The sequence below is a fragment of the Crinia signifera genome, chromosome 2 (genome assembly GCF_055691185.1).
Source record: "Crinia signifera chromosome 2, ASM5569118v1, whole genome shotgun sequence".
NCBI classification, from domain to species: Eukaryota; Metazoa; Chordata; class Amphibia; order Anura; family Myobatrachidae; genus Crinia; species Crinia signifera.
The window spans coordinates 98,017,132-98,043,155 of record NC_139218.1 but is presented as its reverse complement, the minus strand read 5'-3'; the positions used below and the strand labels follow the sequence as shown (position 1 = coordinate 98,043,155).

General features: G+C 42.5%; 1 protein-coding gene across 6 annotated transcripts in view; it reads left to right on the top strand.

The window, feature by feature from the left end:
* The window catches only part of MID1 (midline 1), a 352,642-nt gene that overhangs the window by 195,083 nt on the left and 131,535 nt on the right, over positions 1-26,024 (top strand). Inside the window, exon 1 of one of the 6 annotated variants that reach the window (XM_083172593.1) lies at positions 10,324-10,783. The exons of 3 other annotated variants lie outside the window; for them this stretch is intronic. Coding sequence is in view for 1 of the 3 variants with exons in the window: in XM_083172600.1 (XP_083028726.1) it covers positions 10,751-10,783 (33 nt within the window). In the remaining 2 variants the exon portion in view is untranslated. Of the gene's footprint in view, positions 1-10,323; positions 10,784-26,024 lie in introns of those variants that run through there. 2 more of the 6 variants (XM_083172598.1, XM_083172600.1) reach the window with 2 other exon arrangements.

Below are 26,024 nucleotides of genomic sequence, written 5' to 3'. Positions count from 1 at the left end.
ATTTTCAGAAGGTATGAAGGAGAAAAAGCACCCCAAAATCTGTGCCCCAATTTCTCCAGAGTACGGCAATGCCTCACATGTGAACAAAAAATACCAGTTGGGTGCATGGCAGGACTCAGAAGGGAAGGAGTGATTTTTGGATTTTGCAGCACAGATTTTGGTGGAATGAATGGTGGGTGCTATGTTGCACCAATACAGTGGAACCCCCCCACAAGTCACCCCATTTTGCGAAGTACACCCCTCAGGGAATTCATCTAGGGGTATAGTGTACATTTCAAACCCCCAGGGGTTTCACCAATTTTGATACAAGTGGGCAGTGAACATGAAAAATTACATTTTTTTACACAAAAATGCAGTTCTGGCTCAAAATTTTTAATTTTCAGAAGGTATGAAGGAGAAAAAGCACCCCAAAATCTGTGCCCCAATTTCTCCAGAGTACGGCAATGCCTCACATGTGAACAAAAAATACCAGTTGGGTGCATGGCAGGACTCAGAAGGGAAGGAGTGATTTTTGGATTTTGCAGCACAGATTTTGGTGGAATGAATGGTGGGTGCTATGTTGCACCAATACAGTGGAACCCCCCCACAAGTCACCCCATTTTGCGAAGTACACCCCTCAGGGAATTCATCTAGGGGTATAGTGTACATTTCAAACCCCCAGGGGTTTCACCAATTTTGATACAAGTGGGCAGTGAAAATGAAAAATTACATTTTTTTACACAAAAATGCAGTTCTGGCTCAAAATTTTTCATTTTCAGAAGGAATGAAGGAGACAAAGCACCCCAAAATCTGTGCCCCAATTTCTCCCGAGTACGGCAATGCCTCATGTGTGACCAAAAAGTGGCAGGACTCAGAAGGGAAGGAGTGATATTTGGATTTTGCAGCACAAATTCTGGTGGAATGATGGTGGGTGCTATGTCGCATTAGCAAGACCCCCAAAGCACCAATACAGTGGAACCCCCCCACAAGTGACCCCATTTTGCAAACTACACCCCTCAGGGAATTCATCTAGGGGTATAGTGTACATTTCAAACCCCCAGGGGTTTCACCAATTTTGATACAAGTGGGCAGTGAACATGAAAAATTACATTTTTTTACACAAAAATGCAGTTCTGGCTCAAAATTTTTCAATTTCACAAGGAATGAAGGAGAAAAAGCACCCCAAAATCTGTGCCCCAATTTCTCCCAAGTACGGCAATGCCTCACATGTGACCAAAAAATACCAGTTGGGTGCATGGCAGGACTCAGAAGGGAAGGAGTGATTTTTGGATTTTGCGGCTCAGATTCTGGTGGAATGAATGGTGGGTGCTATGTGGCATTAGCAAGACCCCCGAAGCACGGTGAAATTATGAACCTAATATTCCATAGATGTGTGGTATAATTTAAAACACTCCTTTATACATAGGCCGGGTTTGTCGGGGCAAGTGTCACACTGGAAAATAGTTTGCTTTCTTATTCCCTTTTTATAGCAAACTTTGCACCTTTTTTGTGTCCTGCCCTTTTTTCCAGTGGAGGGGATTTCATCAGGAAAATGCTGCCCTGGTACAATACGGGGGCCAGTACTAGAAGTACTGGGGCCCTCTGCCTGCTGGTTCCCAAATATTAGGCCCTTTATGACTTCCTCTTGAAAGTGCATAAATGTCCCCCTCTGGCCGGTAGAACGGAATAGCACGTAAGCGTTATACAGTGCCATCTGGATGATATACACGGCCACCTTCTTGTACCAGATTTTTGTTTTCCGCAGGGCACTGTACGGCTTCAGTACCTGATCTGAAAGATCCACTCCGCCCATGTACCTATTGTAATCCAGGATACAATTAGGTTTGGAGGTGTGGGTACTGGTACCTCGTACAGGGACGGAGGTGGTACTGTCTCCGTGAATTGTTGTCAGTATAAGGACATCCCTCTTGTCCTTATATTTGACCAACAACATATTTTCGTTGCATATTCCCCTGCTTTCACCCCTTCTCATTACTTGGGCAATGTGCGTTTTTGGGAGGCCTCTTTGGTTCTTGCGCACAGTACCGCAAGCTGCTGTACCTCTTGAACCAAGGGCCTTAAACAGGGGGATGCTAGTGTAAAAGTTATCCACATAGAGGTGATAACCTTTATCCAGGAAGGGGTGCACTAAATCCCAGACAATTTTCCCACTAACACCTACGAGGGAGGGGGGGCATTCTGGCGGTTCAATTCTTGAATCCTTCCCTTCATAAACCCTAAACCTGTGGGTGTACCCTGAGGTGCTTTCACACAGTTTATACATTTTTATGCCATACCTTGCCCTCTTACTGGGAAGGTACTGGCGGAATTTAACCCTTCCTTTAAAATGTATAAGCGACTCGTCGATACAAATAAATTTTTCTGGGATGTACACCTCTTCAAATTTGGCACTGAAATGATCAATGACCGGCCTGACTTTGAATAGCCGGTCAAAGGTGGGATCATCTCTGGGTGGGCACTGTGCATTATCGGTGTAATGCAAAAATTTAAGGATTGTCTCAAATCGAGCCCGGAGCATGGCCATACGGTACAATGGGGTGCTGTACAGAACATCTGTACTCCAATATTGCCTAATTTCTGGCTTTTTTACTATGCCCATATGAAACACCAGACCCCAAAACGTCATCATCTCTACTGCATCTACAGGGGTCCACCTAGCAAATGATGACGTGGGGTTTTGAGCAATAAACTGCTGGGCATATAAATTAGTTTGGTCCACCATTAAATTTATAAAATCATCAGAGAAAAATAATTTGAAAAAGTCAATTTCTCTGAGACCTGTGGAATCAAATTGGATTCCTGGCATGGCCAAAAACTCAGGAACCTGGGGCTCAAAATTGTCTGGTGGTGGGGTCCATACGAGATCAATTATTGGGGGGGGGTCTCAGCTGCTCTACGGGGGCGTCTTTGAGGGGGTCCCTCATCACCAGAGGAGGAAGAGGAGCTTAAGGCGAATCCTTCAAATTCCCCGCTTGCATCACTGGCTGTGTCAGAGTCAGAGGCAAGCATGGCATATGCCTCCTCCACTGAATACATTCTCCTGGATGACTGGGATGACATTTGGGAGGACATTTGGGAGGACATTTGGGATGCCATTTTTATTTTTGTGTTACTGGTAGTGAAATGTTTCAACACGTGTATAGTGTAGGGGGGGTACAAACTTTATTTCAACCCGGGGGGTATGTAGTGTGTAGTGTGTATGTAGTGCAGAAAAAAAAAAAATACTTTATACCAATAAAAAAAAAAAAAAATGAAGGGGTTAAAAACAAAAAATTGAAGGGGTTAAAAAAAAAAAAAAAGGTCCTGCGCCAAAAATTGAGCACAGATGTTGGTCAGTAACGTCCGTCACTGAACAGCGCTCAAAGGCAACAGGAATTTGATCAAAAAAAAAAAAAAAATAGATCAACCCTGTGCCGAAAAAGCTGATCAGTGATGTACGTCACTGATCGGCGCACAGTGGCCACAGGACACCCACAAAATCACAGTGTGTGTAAAAAATAAATAAAAAAAAGACCCCACAGCACTCACAAAAAAAAAAAAAGGTGATCAGTGATGCGACACTGATTACCAGTGAGGGACAGCAGGTGCACAACCTTTGGTGCAACTGACAGTGCAACTGGCAGCAACTGACAGGTATATATAAAAAAAAAAAACCCTGCGCCCCCAAAAAGTTGCTGATCAGCACAGATATACTGATCAGCACAAAAGGGGGGGTAGCAGACACAAAATATACACTCTCTATCACTCTCTGTCACTATCTCTCTATCTCTCACTATCTCTCACTATCTATCACTCTAGGACACTGCAGCAGCAGCACTGACAGTTATATGTATAAAAAAAAACTGCACCCCCAAAAAGGGGGGGTAGCAGACACAAAATATACACTCTCTATCACTCTCTGTCACTATCTCTCTCTATCTCTCTATCTATCACTATCTATCACTATCTATCACTCTATGACACTGCAGCAGCAGCACTGACAGTTATATATATAAAATAAAACCCCTGCACCCCCAAAAAGGGGGGGTAGCAGACACAAATCTCTCTATCTCTCTACCTCTCACTATCTATCACTATCTATCACTATCTATCACTGTATGACACTGCAGCAGCAGCACTGACAGTTATTTATATATAGAAAACCCCTGCACCCCCAAAAAGGGGGGGTAGCAGACACAAAATATAGCTATCTCTGTCACTATCTCTCTCTATCTCTCTCTATCTCTCTCTATCTCTCTCTCTATCTCTCTATCTCTCTATCACACTGCAGCAGCAGCAGGAAGTCACAAGAAGTCAGATCCAGGAAGCATCCAGCACGCTACAAGCAGTGAGCAGGTGATCAGGTAAGGTATTTGCAAGGATCAGGTAAGTATTAGCAAGGATCAGGTCGGTATTCACGGCAGACAGGCACGGTGACCGTTCTGCACGCTATTCCAGACCGGAATGGCGTCTGCAGCGCAGTCACCGTTAGTTTAAATGTCGCGCCTTGGCTGTGATTGGTCCGTGGGTCCCACGGACCAATCACAGCCTTGGGGGCAGGTGGGGTGAGGGTGGGGTGAGGTGTCATCGTCACCGATGACCACCCCATGCCCCCTGACGCCCGGCGGTGATTGACACCTGTGTTACCGAGCGTCTGATTCGCTGGTAACACAGGAAAACGCTGTGAATGGCTGTTCACACTGAACAGCCAATCACAGCGATCGCCGACGGGGGGGCGGCATCGCAGCCCCCCCTGGGCATGCAGGGACATGTCTGCTGTCAGGGACAGCAGACATCGTCCCTCTGTCACTGCGTCTCGAGACGCAGTGACAGTTTAAAGTCATGACGTACATTTATGCCATGTGTCGGGAAGTACCTCCCGGCCATGACGTAAATGTACGTCATATGTCGGGAAGGGGTTAAAAGTACAGAACGGACGCACAGAACGGAGCATGTGTGGGCTCCTTTAAACATGTTAAATTAAAAATATCAAGATAGATAAACATTTATATTTGTGTCATCAAGTAGCAATAGCAATTCATATTACTTCACCCCCAAATACTCAGTACCCCTGCACGCTCAATGTTCAATAAGGTGTATGTTACATTGCCGTTGGTATTTGGGAGTTTATCCCCTCACTTGTGATTCTGACGTTCTAGGAGAGTTTTAAGGTACACACCTATACAATTGTCAGCCCTTTCTCACAATATTGAAAGAACGAGCTGACAATATAACAGGTGTGTACCCAGAGCCGATGCAGGAGCGCCAGTTAGTAAATGGCCTATAATGCTCCTACAATGCCTGGATCAGAAGGTTGATCTTATATACAGTGTTTTTTTAAGGGACAAACCACTTCATGCCATAGATGCATATACACACTGTGCTGTGTTCGATCCTCGCAGGCAGCTGATAGGGGTCACACTGGGGACACATAGGGGGGTATTCAATGTTGTTTCTGACTGTCTGAGTGTTTCAGACAGGTGGGATATCGGCCAATTTGACGTCCATTTGACAGTCAGAATTCAATCTCACGACTGTCAGAACGTTTCTTACAGTTGTAAGATTGACAAATGTATAAATGCTTATCTAATTTGATATTTTTAATTTAACATGTATAATATACAGTATATTTATATATATATATATATATATATATATATATATATATATATGTACATGAATCCATGTGTATTTTGTAAAAAAACGCCTGCAGATTCGACAACCCAGCGCCCGTTTTGATTGATTTTGAATATAATTATAAGCAACTAACTATTGAAATTATCGTCCCAACCTGCTGCATAACATCTTCAGCTTTAAGTCAGTGAATTGTCTTAAGGCCCATACACGCTGGACGACTTTGAGCTGAAAGCCGCTCAAAACAGCATGTTTGAGCGGCTTTCAGCGCAAAGCCGCCCAGTGTGCATGCCCCGGCGATGAGCGGTGAGCGCTGCTGCGCATTCCTGCATCATTGCTGGGAAAGCCCTTCATCAGCTCGTAATACCAGCAGATGAGCGGCTTTGAGGACAGCCTCTCCCGGCTGAAGGCGCCAGGCAGGGGGAAAGCCACTCAGTATGTATGCACTGAGCGGCTTTCCCCCCAGCGATGATAGCGATCATCGCTGTCCATACTTGCTGGGCATAGTCACCCAGTGTGTGTATGGACCTTTAGTCTTAGTAGTCTGCATGAAGTAAAGCATTGGTTGAAGTTTTCTTTGTTTCTTTTATTCCAGTGTCTCTGACATGTTGCCACAATGAAACCAAATGTTAAGTAACACAATTCACCACTTGCTTTCGATTGTTTGTTTTAGTCTACCCTTATTTTGTTATAGGAACATAAAAACTATTTATGGCAAGATAGGGAAGTCTTCCCTTACATACCGGACAGTCTGCATAGCATGGCATGCCCTCAGATTCCAGGCACCCTTTCCTTTCTACAGTTATTATGAAGATATATTGCTTAGAGTACAGGTTAATGGTCTTGTTAAGATGGCAGTTTGGCTTTTACGGTCATGTACTAGAGTGGGAAACAAAGGCACTTTCTTAACATCTCTTTATTAGGTAAGTACAAAAGATACTAAAGGAAAACACTGTAAAAAAGACTGTTCTTTGTTGTTTCTGGTTCAAACATGGCAAATATACTGGTACCTGTTTGATACAATAGTATTTTATGCAATAGTAGTTTAAAAAAGCTTAATTTTTCAATTATTATTATTATTCTTTATTTATATGGAGCCACAAGGCTGACTAGGCCCCGCTCCCATGCCACAAAACTTAGTAATTCACTGGCCCACAGAGAGGAGGTGGGGCTTAAATGATGTGAAATGCCGCTAATCGCGTCATTTTAGTCCCACCCCCTCTCCACGGTCCCACAAATTTTGGTAATTCAATCAGCGGGGAAGGGGGTGCGGGGACCCTCTGGCCAGCAAACAGGAGACTTGCCATTCTTTCCGGGGGGGCGTGAGGCAGACACGAATTTTGGGAGCATCCCGGTTTCTGGGAGGGTAGGCAAGCCTGCTTATAGGAAAAATCCTGCGCTCTAAGCAGGGTAGACAGTGCGAGACTACGCATTGCTTATAGGGTGTACACACGGAGCTATCCCACTTCATTTCTAAGTGATCTAGCTAGATTGTTTAGAAATGGAGCTTAAATAGTGTAGTCCCCAAACAGTTCCAGACAATATAGGACCATTACAGGGTATACAAACCTAGCAAACAACATTGAAATATGTATCAGGGTGGCAGGATTAGATGCCGTTGGGAGAAGCAGGGTACACACTGGAGCAACAGGGCCTATAGTTTATGAAGCCTTCCCTGGGTTTGCCAATACTTTCCCCAACCTGTCAACAGCAGCTGTGTCTCTCTTTTTTTTGTGAGTGTGTGTGTGTGTTTGGGGGGGGGGGGGGGGGGGGGAATCATGCCCCCTCTGGATTTCCAAATGAGGGCTTATAACCAAGCTAGGATATGGGTCAAAACCGGACCCAGACAAGACCCCGGACCGCCGGACCGGACATCACAATCTGCAGTCCAGAGCTTATAGTGTCCGGGCCGGGGGGTGTCCTGCCCTGGGGGTGTCCTGTCCAGGGGGCTTCACTTGACAACTGTCACCAGGGAGAGGAGGAGGGGGAGAATAAAGCCTCCCTGTATGGTCCAGGCATGTAGCAAAACCGGAACGGTCCGGACCACACGGGGAGGCAGTAATGTCCCTTCCTCCCCTCCATGGTGACAGCTGTCACAGGACCCCCCCCCCCCAGGACCGGACACTACAAGCTCCGGACTGCAGATTTTGATGTCCGTTCCTACGGTCCGGGTCTTGTCTGGTTTTTCCATAGTCCCACCAAGCTATGAGGATAATATAATTGTTGGCTTCCTGACAGTGTTTTTTATATCACCTACCTTATAATAAAGCACTTTGTTTTAAACACCGTGTATTTTTTCAACAACAACAAAAAAAAGAATAATTTGATATTACAGAAAGTCCATTATAATACATACAATGTTTGGATAAAGATCATGGAATTATAAAAAAATGTGTTTTTTTTTAGCTAAAATGACAATTTTGTTTGTTTCTCGAAATGTCACACCATGCTGGGGATTGTAGTGCAGCTAGGTTCACCTAGACAGGACTAATTGCGATATGACCACACATACCCGATTATCAGACCTGGAAACTATTATAAAATGGCATATTACTAAAAGCAAAGAACAATTCTATACATTCTACAGAACAATATGTATGAATCTCTTCTGCAAACATGAATCCAGCTCTATACAGACTCGTGCTAGCAGAACAAACAATGCAATCACTGACCTTAAACAAAACCAGCTCTTGTGATAAAGTGAGATAACCCCACTCCCCCTCCATCTGGGAAGATAAGGTGATCATGGAAGATAAGCAGCAACAAAACCCCTAATTCTTAACATGAATTAACTCTTTTTATCCATCCCCAGCATTTGCATAATTGATTTATACATGGTGCTGCCAGCTGCCGCTCTATAAAGAAATGTATTATCTGTTCCACTCATAAGTAACCTGGTAACAAAAAGACACACATACTGTATGTGCTTATTAACCCTACATGTGCTGAGTTATGTATAGAACGTGAGCAACAGTCACTACATTAATCCCTGCAATGATTTGCTTCGGAGATCCCGCAGCCACGCCCCCTGGCCCGGATTGGACGAGCCGCCCGGTAGCCCCGGCGAGCACAGTAAGTGCACAGCCAGGTAGAGATGGGCAGTACGATTCATTGGAATGAGTTGAGTCGCACGGCTCAGCTCAGTATAGTGTGTTGAGACAGTGACTCGACTCTCGAGTGACGACTCATATGGAATTACAGGCACAGGGAGACAGTGCAGGGCTCACAGCACACTCAGGGACTTGCAGAGTCTCTGTCCCTCAGTGTGTGCTGTGTGCAGGCAGACAGGATGTTAGTCAGTGGCTTGGCTCATGAGTAGTGTGGAATTACAGGCACAGGGAGACAGTTCATGGCTCACAGCACACTCAGGGAGTTGCAGAGGCTCAGTCACTCAGTGTGCAGGGAAGACAGGAAGTAAGACAGTGGCTTGGCTCACAACTCTTATGGGGCCTACACACATGCCGATTTTGTGCCATTTTCTAAGCGATTTAGCAAGGTCGCTTAGAAACTAAGCATACATCGGTGTGTGTGTGGGGGCTAAACCGATATAGATGCGCGGCCCCGTGCGTCTAAATCGCATTAAGATTAAGAATGAGCATGTCCCATCAATCTAGCAAAATCGTTTAGCAAGACCCTGCATATTGGGTGCCTTTTGCTTGAGAAGAACCTGGCATGCTTAAATCGCTAAGCAGAATAGCTGAGGCATATCGTTGACACATTTTGCACGTTCTAAGCAATATAGATGATTTTGTGCTCAAAGGAAATCTGCTATGCTAAATCTGGCATGCTATATCTCTGGCCAAAATCGGGATGTGTGTAGGCCCTATTAGTGAGTTGCAGAGGCTCAGTGTGCTGGCAGACAGGAAATAAGACAGTGGCTTGGCTCACAACTCTTAGTGAGTTGCAGTCGGCTCAGTGTGCTGGCAGACAGGAAATAAGACAGTGGCTTGGCTCACAACTCTTAGTGAGTTGCAGTCGGCTCAGTGTGCTGGCAGACAGGAAATAAGACAGTGGCTTGGATCACAACTCATTTGGAATTGAAGCAGGGCAGGCACAGAGAGACAGTGCAAGGCTCACAACACATTAGGGAGCTGCAGAGGCTCAGTCCCTTGCTGCTGGTTAGTATCCAGCTTTAATAGTGATTGTGCAGTTCATCTGGCAGAGGCAGGCAGCTGCTTATGCAATGAATGTTAATAATATACCAACATAGATTCAGTGTTATGTAATTACTATGTCATTTACAATTTTTATTTTAATATTCTGGTGGTCTTGGATTTACAAATATATATCTATATATATATCTATAGATATATAATCTATATATATATATATATATATATATATATATATATATATATATATATATATATATATATATATATCATCCCCTATTAGCCTGCAGGGGGTGTGCCACAGTCACACTGGCTGAGCTGAGCACAGTGCACTGCCTAGGCTGCTGCTGATTCTGATCCATCAGCGAGTCATCATGATCACTACTGAATAACTGAGCCCGCACACAGTGAGAACTGTCTCAACTCTCACTGCAGGCTCAGGGATTCGTCCAAGGCACAGCAGCCCTGCACGACTCATGAGTCGTGTGAGCTAAGCTTAGAGCTCATGTCCCTGCCTCCCTCCCCACTAGAAGTTACCCAGGTTTGCTGGCCAATAATAGCTGAGCACACTGCTCAGCCCCACCCCTGTGTCATTGACTGACATGTTTCATCACCAATAAAATTATCTCCACTCTTCCAGGCCCCCCTCTGAGGCAAAGGGAGTTGGGACTCGGGACTGCTGTCTCTGTCTGCACTAATGCTGCTGCTGCTGCTGTCTCGACTCATCCAGCAGTGAGTGGCTCGAGTCATGTATTCAGCGTAATGATTCAAGTCACTGAGTCGAGACAGCGATTCACTAGCCATCTCTACTTCCCATAGGCTGACAGGGGACGAAGTGTCTGCTGAAGTTCCTAGTGTCCCAGCAAGAAAGTCTCAGGCAGGGGGAAGATCTCTCAGCCACAGGGCATGGAGTGATGGCAGCGTCCTCCTGCTGAGACCCAGCACACTGCTATACAGAGGAGGTGGGGGTCACTGCTGCAGCGCTATACCGAGGAGGAGGGGGTCACTGCATCGCATCCTTGTGTATGGATTATGGGATCACGCTAACCATGCCTCAGGTAGGAGAGATACATGTGCTGGGGAGTCCGCTCCACGCGATGTGGGATCTGTGCCGGGGGAAGCACTGGCCATTTGTACTGATCATGGACTCGCTTTGTTTGCATTTAAATGAGACCCCACAGAGGGCATTAGGGGATCCATTGTCTCCTGTTTCTTTTTATATCGCTTCATTGAGATTATGCAAATTAATCTTTGTTGGAAAAGTGCGGAATTTCCTTTTTTTCTTTTACCTATCAGTGTGTGGGAACTGTCACAGTATGGGACATACATGATCATATCCTAATAATATATCACACCGATGAGAGCAAGAATAAAGACTTCCATACATGTGTCTAGTGCAGGGGGGATTTTCCTGACACTCATGCATTGTGCTGGCCTTATCCTCATCATCATCATTATTATTATTATTATATTCTCATCACCCTCCCACAGCTGTGGTGAGAGGATGCAGTGATTACATGGCTACAGTATGTGAGTGATGCATGTTCCTCTGATCAGCGGTAACTGGCAGCAGAGTGCACCCTGGTGACAGAGGGGAATGTGAGCAATGCATCCATATGCAGGAAGTATATCAGTTCATTAGTGTCTGGGCATTACCCTGCAGGAAGCCTGGCAGAGCTCACTGTGTGTGTGCTGTGCGCCCGCTTTCCTCGCTTAGGTGGTAAATAGACATGCAGGGTAACTATGGGAACCTCTGCTGTAGGTTGGTGGGAACAGAAGGGAGGCAGTCAGGGGACAATGGCCAGTTTGTTAACATATTTGAAGTTCTGATCAGTATATAGCGTGAAGCAAGCAGCAGATTTATGTAACCCTAGTTGGCACTTAAGTGTGCTGTCTACATCAGTCATTTCACAGCTTTTGCTAAGTTGTGCAGAACATTATGAGGACATGTACCATTTGCTCTTTTGTGAGAAAGTTGTATCTGTTAATGATGCTTTCAAGCAAGAATGTGCTGTGGTATTAACCACAAACCATTTATTGTAATCGAGCTGAGATAAATATTTCACTTTACTCTCAATTATAGAAACATAACCTAATCGCATAAAGAAATTCAAATTTTAACCCTGGCAATTGCTTATTTTAAAGTACCATGTAATTGACCTTTAACTGTAAGCTCCTTCCACCACCATGTGCAGGGTATTCTTCCACCACCATGTACAGGGTATTCTTCCACCACCATGTACAGGGTATTCTTCCACCACCATGTACAGGGTATTCTTCCACCACCATGTACACGGTATTCATCCACCACCATGTACAGGGTATTCATCCACCACCATGTACAGGGTATTCATCCACCACCATGTACAGGGTATTCATCCACCACCATGTACACGGTATTCATCCACCAGCATGTACAGGGTATTCATCCACCACCATGTACAGGGTATTCATCCACCACCATGTACACAGTATTCATCCACCACCATGTACACAGTATTCATCCACCACCATGTACAGGGTATTCATCCACCACCATGTACAGGGTATTCATCCACCACCATGTACAGGGTATTCTTCCACCACCATGTACAGGGTATTCATCCACCACCATGTACAGGGTATTCATCCACCACCATGTACAGGGTATTCATCCACCACCATGTACAGGGTATTCATCCACCACCATGTACAGGGTATTCTTCCACCACCATGTACAGGGTATTCATCCACCACCATGTACACGGTATTCATCCACCACCATGTACACGGTATTCATCCACCACCATGTACAGGGTATTCATCCACCACCATGTACAGGGTATTCTTCCATCACCATGTACAGGGTATTCATCCACCAGCATGTACAGGGTATTCTTCCACCACCATGTACAGGGTATTCTTCCACCACCATGTACAGGGTATTCATCCACCACCATGTACAGGGTATTCATCCACCACCATGTACAGGGTATTCTTCCACCAGCATGTACAGGGTATTCTTCCACCAGCATGTACAGGGTATTCTTCCACCAGCATGTGCAGGGTATTCTTCCACCACCATGTGCAGGGTATTCTTCCACCACCATGTACAGGGTATTCTTCCACCACCATGTACAGGGTATTCTTCCACCACCATGTACAGGGTATTCTTCCACCACCATGTACAGGGTATTCTTTCTCCAGCATGTACAGGGTATTCTTTCACCAGCATGTACAGGGTATTCTTCCACCAGCATGTACAGGGTATTCTTCCATCACCATGTACCGAGTAGTCTTCCATCACCATGTACAGGGTAGTCTTCCATCACCATTTACAGGGTTTTGGTCCATCACCATGTACAGGGTATTCTTCCACCAGCATTTACAGTGTATTCTTCCACCAGCATATATAGGCTGCATGGGCAAGGGTGCAATAACATCAGTCAGCACAGCATGTTGCTGACCCTTGACATTATGACATAAGTATATAACTCATTAGAGCATGCCTGAAGATTGCACAAGAGATGTGTAATGTATGATATATGCCTATAAATATGTCAGTGAGAGTCTCAGTGGAGAAGAGATGTGTTGGTGGTAATTCCCTTTGAAGTGATAATAGTTAGTACTTGTTTAAGGTGACCTCTGGTGGAGCTTTGTACTTATCTGTATTCACCAGACCCCAAGATACAGTGTTGTCCGGTCTAGTGCCCAGGCTGTAAGTATGTACTGTGCTGTACGTGCTATCCAGCACTAATGCAGATTGATTGCAATTACCAGCCTGCAGAGGTCAGACTTGAAGTTTGTAATACAGGAGCATTGGCAATAATAATGTTCTATATAAACTTGCTTATGACATAATGGTTTGTCACTCTTTTTGAAAAAGCAGATTAGGCATATCATGAAAGTCATAAGGTCATGTACAGTATGGCAATGCAGTTAACTTTCTGTCAGTGCCAATGTATGGTACATGTTTGTGTTCTGAAGATTTGCAAACCATAGGAATTCAATCATTTGTTACTGTACCATATGTTCTATATTTATGTTGCAAGGGTTCGTTGGGCAACTTTGTAGAAAAGACTTGAATTTTTTTTCATCAACATGAAAGCCTATTTATTTATTAGAAGTTATTGAAATGTTGTTATCAATCATATATCTCACTCATTTCTTAATACATTCCACTTAATGATTTCCACTAAACAGTCGGTGGGATTTGAACTCATGACCTCAGTGCTGTGAGGTAGGAATGATTGTATTTTTAGCCTGTATGCTCTCAGGAGCTGGGCCCTCTTTTATCACATGCTTTTCCTTCCTCCACTTATGCCATCATCTACTCCTGACTGCCTTCAATGTTGTTCCCACCGTTCTACTTTGTAGGGTGCTGCAGACCCCTTGTGGCGCCATATTCAAAAAGGATAATAATTATATTCCAGCCATTCTTCACGAAAATCATTTTTCTTCCACCGTTGTATTACTTTATTTGTTTATTGCAGATAAGTCATTTTTCATCCATCCTAGTTTTGGAGCACTAAACATCTTCAATAATGGCAACATATTTGGGTTTGTTAGAAAGCATTGCATATCCATAGAAATGAGGCTATTCAATTACCTACTTGATCCCCTGGCAGCTATTCAATTAGCCCCAAAAGCAAGCAGTCATCTGAGATTTTATTTCACCTGTCCGAGTCAGGAGAAAAAAAATCCCCAAATAAAAGACCTATTTTCACAATCACAGCTGCAAAAACACAAGGGACTGGGAACTTATCCTGTGTGGATGGGACATTTTTCAGTTGAAAAGACTGAGCTACAATTTATTTGCCTGATAGTGACCAAAAAATCTATGTTTTTTTATTTTACTTTTTTTTTTTTTTAAGGTAATTGAATACATGGCATTCACTGTAGGTGCAGGGTGCTGATCAGTGAGGAGAACATACTTTAAGTTTGAAGGACAATTTAAAGGACATATAATTTTGAAGCTCCTGTAGTGATCATCACCTCTAAAATTAGGTCCATTAAATGTAAAACATATCCTCATCACTGATCAGCACCCTGCACCTAGAAGTAAACTCCATGGATAAAGTGCTGTGGAAACGACTTCTGACTATTTTTTTTTTAGAAAACTAGCCCTAATGTGCATTGTTCTCCATATAGAACGTAGAGGAGAATATTTGTGGTGGCGTTTCTAGTTACAGAATGTAACAGACTAGTAAGGCTTCCAGCAATACACAGGATCATTTTTCTTGCATGGAATAAAATCTCACTTGAGTCGTCTAATATAAAATCATTTATTATGCGTTTTAGAACAAATAGCACTTTCATCTTGATACAGGGTGTCATATTTGACACCATCATATAGCTGTGTCTTTCCTGCATTTGAACAAAACATGCCATCAACTAGAAGCTAAAGAATAGGATCAGGCAGATTTCAATATAAAGAAATGATTCACCATCATGTGCATTTTAAATGGTGCACTACAGACTAGCACTGCATTGAAGTACCCAGATATAGTGATATATGCTATGGGTGGCTTGCTTCTAGTTATGTGAATTTAAAGTGGAACCAAGGGCCTCATTCAGATCTGTTAACAAGGCTGACATTTTTGCAGATGGACAAAACTATGCTGCACTGCATGTGGGGCAGATGTAACATGTACAGAGAGAGTTAGGTTTGGGCGATGTGTGTTAAAATTGAAATTGCATACCTCCCAACTGTCACGATTCCGTCGGGACAGTCCCGATTTTCGGGTCCTGTCCCGACGTCCCACCCGCGGCAGGCATTGTCCCGCTGCGGGGGGGTCGCAGTTGGGAGACCCCCCAATGTAGTAGAATAGACGCTGTGCGCATGCGCACAGCGTCTATTCTCGTATGAAAATGAGGTCGCGGCTAATTAGCATAAGCCGCGCCCTCATTTGCATACGCCACGCCCCCTTTTCGGGCGCTCGCGCGGCTTCGCCGCGCGAGTGTCCCTATTTCTTCACATGAAAAGTTGGGAGGTATGAAATTGCAGTGTAAGAATACAGCAGCCAGTATTTACCCTGCACAGAAACAAAATAACACCCCTATATCTAACTCAAAAACCGCAGCCTTGCTAACTGATCTGAATCAGGCCACAGGCACAACACTAAGACATTTTTCTTTTTAGAGTCACATATAAGTAATATTTATATTTAGATCATACCTCTCAACATGACCCTTTCCAGGAGGAACACAGTGCTCTATTCCAGGACTTCCCTCTTAATCAGGGCTGGGCAACACCAGCCCTCCAGATGTTAGTGAACTACACATCCCAGGATGCTTTGCATTAGTTTTGCTATGTGGCCATGCTGAAACTGATGCAAGGCATGCTGGGATGTGTAGTTCATCAACATCTGGAGGGCCGGTGTTGCCCAACCCTGCTCTTAATGTATGATTGCCATCGCCTCTGGTGAAGCACTTTTCTTATCTATTAGCAACACTGAGTAATAACAAAGAGAACCTATTTGCAAGTTTAAATTCTGTAGAAAATGTGCAGCTTAGGGCCTTATTCTAGTTCACTCTTTCTGACAAAACCATGTGCACTGCAGGTGGGGCAGATGTTACTTATGCAGAGAGAATTAGATTTGGGTGGGGTTTTACTTCAAAGTGAAATCTATATTGCAGTCAGTATTTTCCCTGCACAGAAACAAAATAACTCACCCAAATCTAATTCTCTCTGCACATTTTACATCTGCCCCCCTGCAGTGCACATGGTTTTGTCCATTTAAGAAGGAGTTTGTTAGAAAGAGTGAACTAGAATAAGGCCCTTAATGTATTGCTACCCATACACTTGTGAAATATAACATGCAATCATTCGATTTCGACCACATCTGTTCTATAAGTTGAATGATTGTACATTTTGTGTACCATGCAATGCACGGGCACCAATGTTCCCTCTAATTTTACGAAGGCTGTGTGCGGCAAAAGATTTTGGCTGTGCAACTTTGGAAGGAAATGGGTTTTTTTTGTGCGTCACTTCTATATATATCTGGAAAACTACGTGATATTAAACATTCAAAACATTTAAACATTCAAAACACAGCACATGATGTAGTTATTGGGTGAAACACCCATTAACTGAGTCCACAACTGCAAAAAGGGGACCAGTGCTGCTTTGTGCGCTCTGTTGTAATGTCTGTGCGCATGCTTGGCGAGTTGTGTGCGCGCGCACACGCGCACAGCTTAGAGGGAACACTGACGGGCACGCCGCTCGAATCTCACCTCTCGTGATCTTATGTTCTTCACATAATATTTATATAATCGTACATGCGGTCGAATGTTGTTTTGTGTGCATTCTTTTTGTTTGCATGACTTTTATTTCCGGAGATGGCTGTAAACGGGGCGGGTGCTGACATCATGTGACATCTGCCTCCCGTCCCAAGCAAACAAGGAGCTCTCTGCATTCCCAAGCTATCGCCCAGCGTTTTCAAGGGGATGCCCATAAAATGCTGGTCTCTCCCGTGCTCTGGCCCCCTGTGTGAAACTCGGCGTAACCGTTCGCTCCCGGGGATGCGCAAACCCCAAGCAACGTTGAAGGGGCTGAATACGGCCCTCTACGAGCGGGGCTGAATCAGTCCCTTTGTTTGCAGGGGTTTCCGAAATCACACATTGCAATTCATTTGTGGGGCCCTATCACTGAATGAACATATCTGTAAACCATAATCCAAATGCTATTACCAAAATGTTCAACCTCAATGGATGATTTATTGTAGCAGTTTAGGGCTGCAATATTGGGTAAAGTGCCTAATAATAGAGTAGGTGTAACCGGCATTATGTTACAAACCTTATAAGGGAAATGGAGCAGTATAGTATGATTTTAGTAAATCAATCTATATTAATCTCCATTCTATGCAATCCTCATTACATACCGTATAGATGTAGGAAAACATTTATGATATAATAATTTTTAGGAGGTACACTAATTGGCCTTTTGGTATTAAGTTAAGGGTTGTGTTAAAATAATATATATATATTGAGTGTAGATTATTATTATGGACCTTTTTATTTTATACACTGTTTTAATCTTTAAATGGTAAGCTGCCTATTGTTCAGGGGTAGTTTACCAGTTTAGACACAATTGTTCTTATGTCTAAACTGGTATTAAAAAAGATCAAGAATGCCATATGTATTAGGAAAAACACTAGTTTGGCTATATAAGGAATATAATACAAAGCAAATTCAAATTTAGAACTATATTGTTACCCCAATCAGTTAAAATGTATCAGTTGAAGCCATGTCATTTTCAGCCTTTAAATGAAAGTGACTGCTTATTCTGCAGGAAAGGAGAGTAGACGTTTGACCTATTTTTTATGCTTCTTGAGAATGATGTCAGTGGGAGTCATGTGACAACTGTAGATGTTTTGGTTTCTAGGCAGTGTTGACAGCTTTTTAAGCTACGTGGTATTGTCACGGTAGTACCACTCAGCCTTATTTTTAGCAACAGTTTTGATTATTGAGGCTGTACAAAATGTAATGCAAAAAAAAAAGAAAAGACAATTGTCTAGCCATTGTTATTTAAATTAGTCTGTTCCTTTTACTGGTCTGAGAAATTTCCACATTAAGTTTCTTCACTCCCTTTGATGCTAAATAAATGAAATCGTTAACCCTTTGATTGCCAAGTAAATTTTGTTAAAATAGGTGTGAAAATTGGCAAGAAAACATTTGTATTCATCATAATGACCTGTAATGTTTACCTTATATAGGAAATGTAGTGGTTTTCTGCACATTTTTTATTTGAATTTATATAACAAATGTGAGTGACGCTGGCATTTTTAGTGGATATTTTGCGCATCTCTCATAGAGATGTTGGCACTCAAAGGGTTAAATGCCCATGTGGTACTGTGGAATTATCTATCTATCTATCTATCTACACACTTTCCTTACTGACAACCTACTGTTTATAAAGCTGTTTGTCACTTAAAAAGTTGGGCGGTAACTTGTTTTCTTAAAACAACAACTATTTGTGGAAATTTAGTATCAGCCTTTGTGCTAAAACTTTAGCCTGGGGCTAAACAGAGTGTGTATTTTCTTGTGTGTGGTATTTATTTAGGTAATCACACTTTTTAGTCAGTCACAGACAATTGCCATCTCTCCAGGCATTTTCCTTTTGGGCTTTTACTTGTATTCAGGAGTAATCGTGTTGTTGTAGGGGAGGGCATAATCAAGAAAGTTTGTTGCTAATTGCTGTTGGTACTTATATGTCTAATGCTATTAGAATATCAATAAACTCAGGGATACCTTCCCTTGGCTTATTTAAACAATGAAAAATAAATGCTTTTTTGGTTAAATGTTTAATATTTGAAGTCACAGATTGGACATTAAAACAGTCTTATTTGTTCAAGTAGTATACATGACGTTATTAATTGTAGTTGTAAATGGTAATTTCACTGAGAAATGCGGCATTGGATGGGGGTTGACATGGCGTTGGGGGGTGTGGTCCACATAACAGTAGCGTGTCTAGATAGTATGAGGGGCAGGTCGTTGCAGCTGTGTGATGTCACACACAGCTAATGTGACAGGAAAAATGGCGACCTAGCGACCGCCTTTGAAGCTAGGCTGCACATAGCGATGTGTTTGGTGGCCCCTGCATGCTAATGACATAAATTTTAGTTTTGCGATTCATGCAAAACTACAACTGACCCTGAATCGGGCCCATAGAACGTGGTGCACTTTTTGCCATTTTTCAATGCATTGCAGGTTTTCCAGAATAATGAGGCAGTGAGGTTACATTTTATGTTTAATAAAGTTTGTTTCATTTTAGTTTTTCATTCATTCTGATAATCCAAAAGCATCAGGATCAAATTTCTTGGCTTTTGCTGTAACACATTCCTCTGCCAGCGGACTGTCTGCTCTACTGATGGCGATAGCTACTGCCTTGATCTTACATGTTCCTTTGTTTTATTCCTATACTATCCTTACCACTCTATCACCTTTAAGCTCTCCACCATTGCTTTAATCTCTCTATTGTGGACTCCTCCATAAAAAGGAAACCCCACCGGCGCTGTACCTCCAAAGTTGTACAGTATATATAAATATAATAGGTATCCTCCTGTGTCATGTCGATATATCCAAATACAATCACTAGGTCAGATCCCTATGTGCTCATAAGGGTTTCTTTATACGATGGTGGGTATCCCCCCCCCCCCCTCAACCAAATCTGGCAACTGCGCCCAATGGTTGTTGTGTTGGGTTACCCCAAGAAACTGACCTTTTTAGGGGTGCTCCATATGCACATAAGGGTTTATTTGGTTGTCTGTATAACTCCTACATGACCAACATTTCCACCATACGAATTGAAAAAAACGGCACCAGTAAGCAATCCCCTTAAGAACCAGGATTCACCTCAGGGCAATGCCCTATATGCATACAAAGGTTTCTTTAAATGTCCCTCGATATGATCGCTGCAACGTAAGCTCATGCCAATGGAATTATTGGGGTACCATGTAAAAGATACAGGGTGTCATGGATACAGAATAAAAATATACAAGAAACTAATTCTGACATTGGAGACTATCCATGCTCCCCGTATCCAGAAAGGAGACCCAAGGAATGCAAGATGGAATATGCAAGGTCTCAACTACAATGTCAGAAATGTCTCAACTCTACCAATCCTGCTTGTAGGCTACCTACTAAATTCTCCGCTCTGTGCATTATTGACAGCTTTCCAAATCTCTGTAACAAAGCTCTTCCCTTTGTGCTCATTTTATCCTCTGATTTGGCAAAACCCTAAACCTAGAATCTGCTACACATTACTGTACACACACACTGTACATTACTGCATAACTGCTACACATTACATCTCCATCGCGTACAATATCAGACGTGGAACACTAATACTGATTTCTGACCCTGATTTCCTGACTGACCCTTTCACACTGAACCCTGTTGGCCCATTATACAAAGGGTGACCCAAGTTTAACTCTTCTTATAAACTGGGTTAAATTGCCAGGTTTGATGACCCTGGTAATTCAGTTAGATACTTTCACACTGAACCCCAACCCAGGTTGACCCTAAGAAATCTGGGTTATAAATGCGGTTTGAAAGGGTATTAAAAAAAACTCTGAGGCAGATGTATTAAGCCAGGAGAAGTGATAAAGTGGAAGGTGATGATGCACCAGACAATCTACTCCTGTCAAGTTACAGGCCGGCTTTGAAAAAGTGAGGAACTTTATTACTTCTCCAGGCTTAATACATCTGTCCCTGATTTCTTGTGTCTTGCCATCTTTTCTGGCCCAAGTTACTTAATATGCTTATGTCATTTTTTTGTGGGTATTGTCTCGCCATCCCATAATTATTCAAAAGCTGAGCTAATAATGTTTCCACCTGTCAACAGGGTCTAACTGACCTCTCTGTTTCTGTTCACAGTATAACCTACCCATCCATCTCACTGCCTAGGTATTATTCTTAATTCAACTGTCATCTGTTCCCCATATGCAATCTATATCCAGATCCTGATACATACAGCTATAAAGCCTTCCCAGAATATGTACGTAGGTCACAGAAGATGTTGCACATACGTCAATTCATGCACTTATTATATTCCACATTGACTATTGCAATTTCCTTTTTAGTGGACTTCACCATATCTGACTTTTTGCACTACAATCTGTTTGGTATGCAGAAGCATTACTGATTTTCCTCACTTTATCACTACATTGGTTGTCTGACTTGGCAGTTTTCAGTATAAAACATTGCTGCAGGCATAAGTGTATCACTAAACCAATATATTCCTCCTCACTTGCTGACAGTATCTCTAAACCCAACACATCCACTCTACAAAATATCTGTCTCTCATTCACACTCATTACCTGCTCCTGGCTACATGATATATTTTTTAAAGTTGTCTCCACTCTCCTTCATACAACAAGATATGTATCAGACTCCAATCTTTTACCACATTCCCTGAAAATCACCTCTTCAGACAAGCTTATCAAATCCTCTACTGCCCTCCTAACCTCCCTCGGGTGTGGATTATTAGATAGACAGACTCTAGATAGTCAATAGGTCTACACCAGGCTTGTCCAAACCTATGGCCCAAGTCCCATCATGCCTTGCCACAGTTTTGTTATTAGGGAATGCTAAAACTATGGCAAGCCATGCTGGGATGTGTAGTTTCACAAAAGCTGGAGGGCCACAGTTTGGACATGCCTGGTCTACACCAAAAGATCAAAATGTGATACTTCAACAGGGTCAAAAGGTCAACATGACAATGGTTGACATGGAAAAAGTAGACACATGAAAAGGTTCACATGAGTTTTTTTGTGTCACTATCTACACCTGTCGACATGGACCACCAATTTGCTTGCCATGCTTTGGGGCAGATGTATTAAGCCTTAACAAGAGATAAATGCAAGGATGATAAAGAGAGATAAACGTTCAGCCAATCACACTGCCATGTTACAGGCTGTGTTTGAAAAAAGTCAGTAAGGAGCTGATTGGCTGGACATTTATCTCTCTTTATCACTCTTGTATTTATCTCTTGTTATGGCTTAATACATCTGCCCCTTTGTGCCTGGTGCCTCACTTCACTGTTCTCATTTGTAATCCAAAAAATCCTCAAAATGTAAAAAATTGTGAAAAACTCACATCGACCTTTTCAAGCGTCTACTTTTTTGACCATGTCGACTTATTGCATGTTGGCATTTTGGTGTCGACCTATTGACTAGTTGAGGGGTGTGGTGGGTGTATCGGGAGGGATATATACACTGTAGCGCCATGTTGGGTTGGTTTTATGGTAGTAAAATATAGTATGTTCCCATAATACAGTCCATTTAATTTATTTTTGTGCTTCAAAATGTAAGGCTTATTTTTGAATTTTTGAATGTACAGTGTTTTCATTCATGAGAAACTTTGAGAATTGCCTGTAAATTGCAGCAAATAGCAGAAATTAAATGGTATATATATATTTTCATGAAGTATTTATATCAGCATTTGGTCCAGAATGATGAAAGATGTATTTAAAATGGTTGGAAGGATGCATCCTATTTATTTAAATGTTTAAACTGATTTGAAGTGATTATTATTGCTGTTGTGATTGTTATATTCCTATTAAGGCAGACATTACAATTAAACGCTTGGTTATGGCTGCCACCCTGTAGAAAATCATACATATAGGGGGTTATTGTGATTCACACACTCGCATGTGAATTTGCATGCACAATGTTTTTTTAAACAATGCGCGGGTGCATGCGGCCATGGTGAACAGACTGTTTGCCGGGCGCGCGCACCTGGGACTGCGGGCGCCGTGGGGCGGCGGGCCCGGGAAATTTGCCCATGGGAACACCCAGTGTTTCAGGGGTGTTCCCATGGAATTCGCCCAGTGACAGGCAGCTGACATCACCGGATATCAGCTGCCTGCCTAGTTCCTGTCGAGGATGCACGCTAAAGTTTCCCCATGGGCTGCGAATGGATGGTTTATTTTAAACCCGCCACGTGGGGGGGCGCGTACCGGCGAGGTAAGCCTCAACCAGAATAAGGACCATAATATACAGAGTGGCGTCTAGCTGCCCCCCCCCCCCCCCTCTGTACATTTTAAGAACATCTGGACACCATAAACAACTTGTGCAGATCACAGGCTGCAAATATAGGAAACTATGCAGCCATAGGTTTAGACTCTGGCATCGTAGATGTGGTAAGCACAGTAGATTGGATAGTAGCCAAAGCTTGGAGCACCAAGACGATAGTGTAGGTGACTTTTTATGAAGTATTAATTGTCAGTTCACAGGACCTGCAAAACTGGTTTACGTAGCCTCATAAAGTGTTACTGGGAGAGAGACATCTGTTGTAAAATATGACATCCAGAGCAAATGTTAGGTGACTGGAATGACTCTAGTTGGGGTTTTATTTCAAAGCAAAAGGACAATGATTTGTGAGTCACACCAAGGGGATTGAAGCACTCACCATAAGATTCCAGAGAGAGTCAAGTGTATATTTCCTCTCCTCCAGCCTGGGTGTTATGGATCAAAATCGTAAATAACTCAGACTGGATAGATTTATTGCTATATGGTGTGATTGCTGTTTGTTGTTTAAACAGTTTCTATCTCAAAGCATATTTCAGATTTTTTTCCCTTCGCACAACAGCTACAAAGCACGCATAAATTACTGTACAGAAAAATGCCTTTGTAATCATATTTAATCCACACCACACAACCCTTACATACCAAGGAAGATCACAAGTTGAAATGATCAATCTGAAGGTTTCCATGGATTTACAGCTTCTATGGTGAAGTGTTTATGAGGCTGTTACAGTTGCCAATGTAACAAGTGGTCCTTCCTCTGGTTGTCTGTGTAAATACTCCCTGTGAGCGTGTGGGTAGGTGTAGTACTACAATAATGATTGTTATTCATAGTGCATAAGTGGCCTGATTCTGATTCACTTGCAAAAGTAAATTCTTTCTCTAATGGACAAAACCATGTGCACTGCAGGTGGGGCAGATGTAACTTGTGCAGAGAGAATTAGATTTGGGCGGGGTTTGTACTTCAAACTGATATCACTACAATATTGCAGTGTCAAAATATAGCAGCCAGTATTTAAAAAAAAAAATTAAATATATATATATATATATATACACAAATTTTACTATTTTAAAGATTTATGCATTTCTAATGTGATAGTGTTGCTGATGATCTAAATACATTCATATATAGTGGATGTCCTTAATCTTGATACCCCATTTTGTATCATACTCACGAGGCGATTGCCTAAAGTACTAGCCAGCTTGCACCTACTGCAACTAACATTTTGCAAACATGGGGGTAGATGTAAGTTTTCTTTATTTGCTGTTTCTCTACCATAACATGGAGAAGCGGGTACCTTTTCCCCATAATGTATTAACCCCCTTCAGCCGATAACGAGAGACGTTATGTTCTGCCTCTTTAGCTCTCAGCAGCTTAATGGGCGATGTATGCCTGACAGGCAGTCATACATAGCCCACGCCACAAGCTTCAAAGGTACAGCGCCGCTGAGCGATAAGCGTCGGGCTGCCGTGCGCTATTAACACATTTTAAAGACGTAAAAGCATGCAGTAAAAGGAGCGCTACAGTATGTGCATAAAGCACATAGCGCTCCTTCATACATCTACCCCACTGTAATATGACATTTATAAATTGATTGGTTACTTTATCATTCTCCACTTTAAAATCCCTACAAGGGTTAGTTAATAGACCTCTTAACATTTTAAACTTAACAGTGAAGAAAGAGCCAAGAGCAAACAAACACGCACAGCAAAACCCAAAAACTAGTGAACAATTCTTTAAACTTTACATGGTGGACCCACCCAGACGAGGTGTGTCACCAGTAGTGTAAGCAATACAAAATAAGAGCCCACTCAGGAACATAAACCCCATACAACACCACAACCACCAAAGGAAAACAAGCAAGTAATCGCTAAACCAAAAAAAGAGCCAGCCAGAGAAATTCCAAGCTACAAAGGCTGACCCTCACCTATATTAATTAAACTTGCCCTTATAATATATCCACGAAAACTCATTGACTAATTGAATCTATCAGTCTCCAAACCAAGGCTTAAACCTTAAAGACACATAACATCAATACCCAAAGTAAGTCTCAGCCTAAGGGGTTTAAACACCATGAGGCTTAAATAAGGACTTCCATTATTCTTCTTGTTAATGACAATCCAACATATGTTGTCGCTCAACGGTTCAATATAAGTGAGAATATTTCTCTGTTCATCTGTGAAATATAGTGTTTCTTTAATACATGCAGCCTTGCTGTTTATCCTACGTTTAAGTTTCCTCACAAAATACTGTTGGCACAATGTGTCAGTTTTGGCGGCAGAGTTGAGTTTTCTGTTTCTCATATAACACAGTGCCCTAGAGCGACAGGGAATTGCCCTAAAAATTAAGTGCAGTGTTTGGAAGGTCACCAAGACACACATATGATTCACCAACAATGAGCTCTGTTCACGGTATTTTTTTATATACTTTTTTTTACATAAAAACATTTGCAAATTAATGGATTGGTTGAGCTGCTTGGTGGATTTGGGGCAGTGTATATTCTTAAGAACCGATATATTGCTTTATCATTTTACAGTTGCAATTTAGTTTCTCCTATACTGCAGTTTTATTGCAGTTTTGTTTCTCCTATACTGTAAAGTCTTATTATGTTTTGCAATGGTCTCCACTGGTTAGACTGGCTACGGACATAAGTGGTATCTCCCGGGGGAGGACGGGGGGGCAGTATCTAGTTGTTTTGTCAATTGACGGTATTGCCGGAGGTGCACATTACTTGTTGAGCATATGACACCCAAATGCACCATATTTAGCTGTGTAATGTGCAAACTAGTT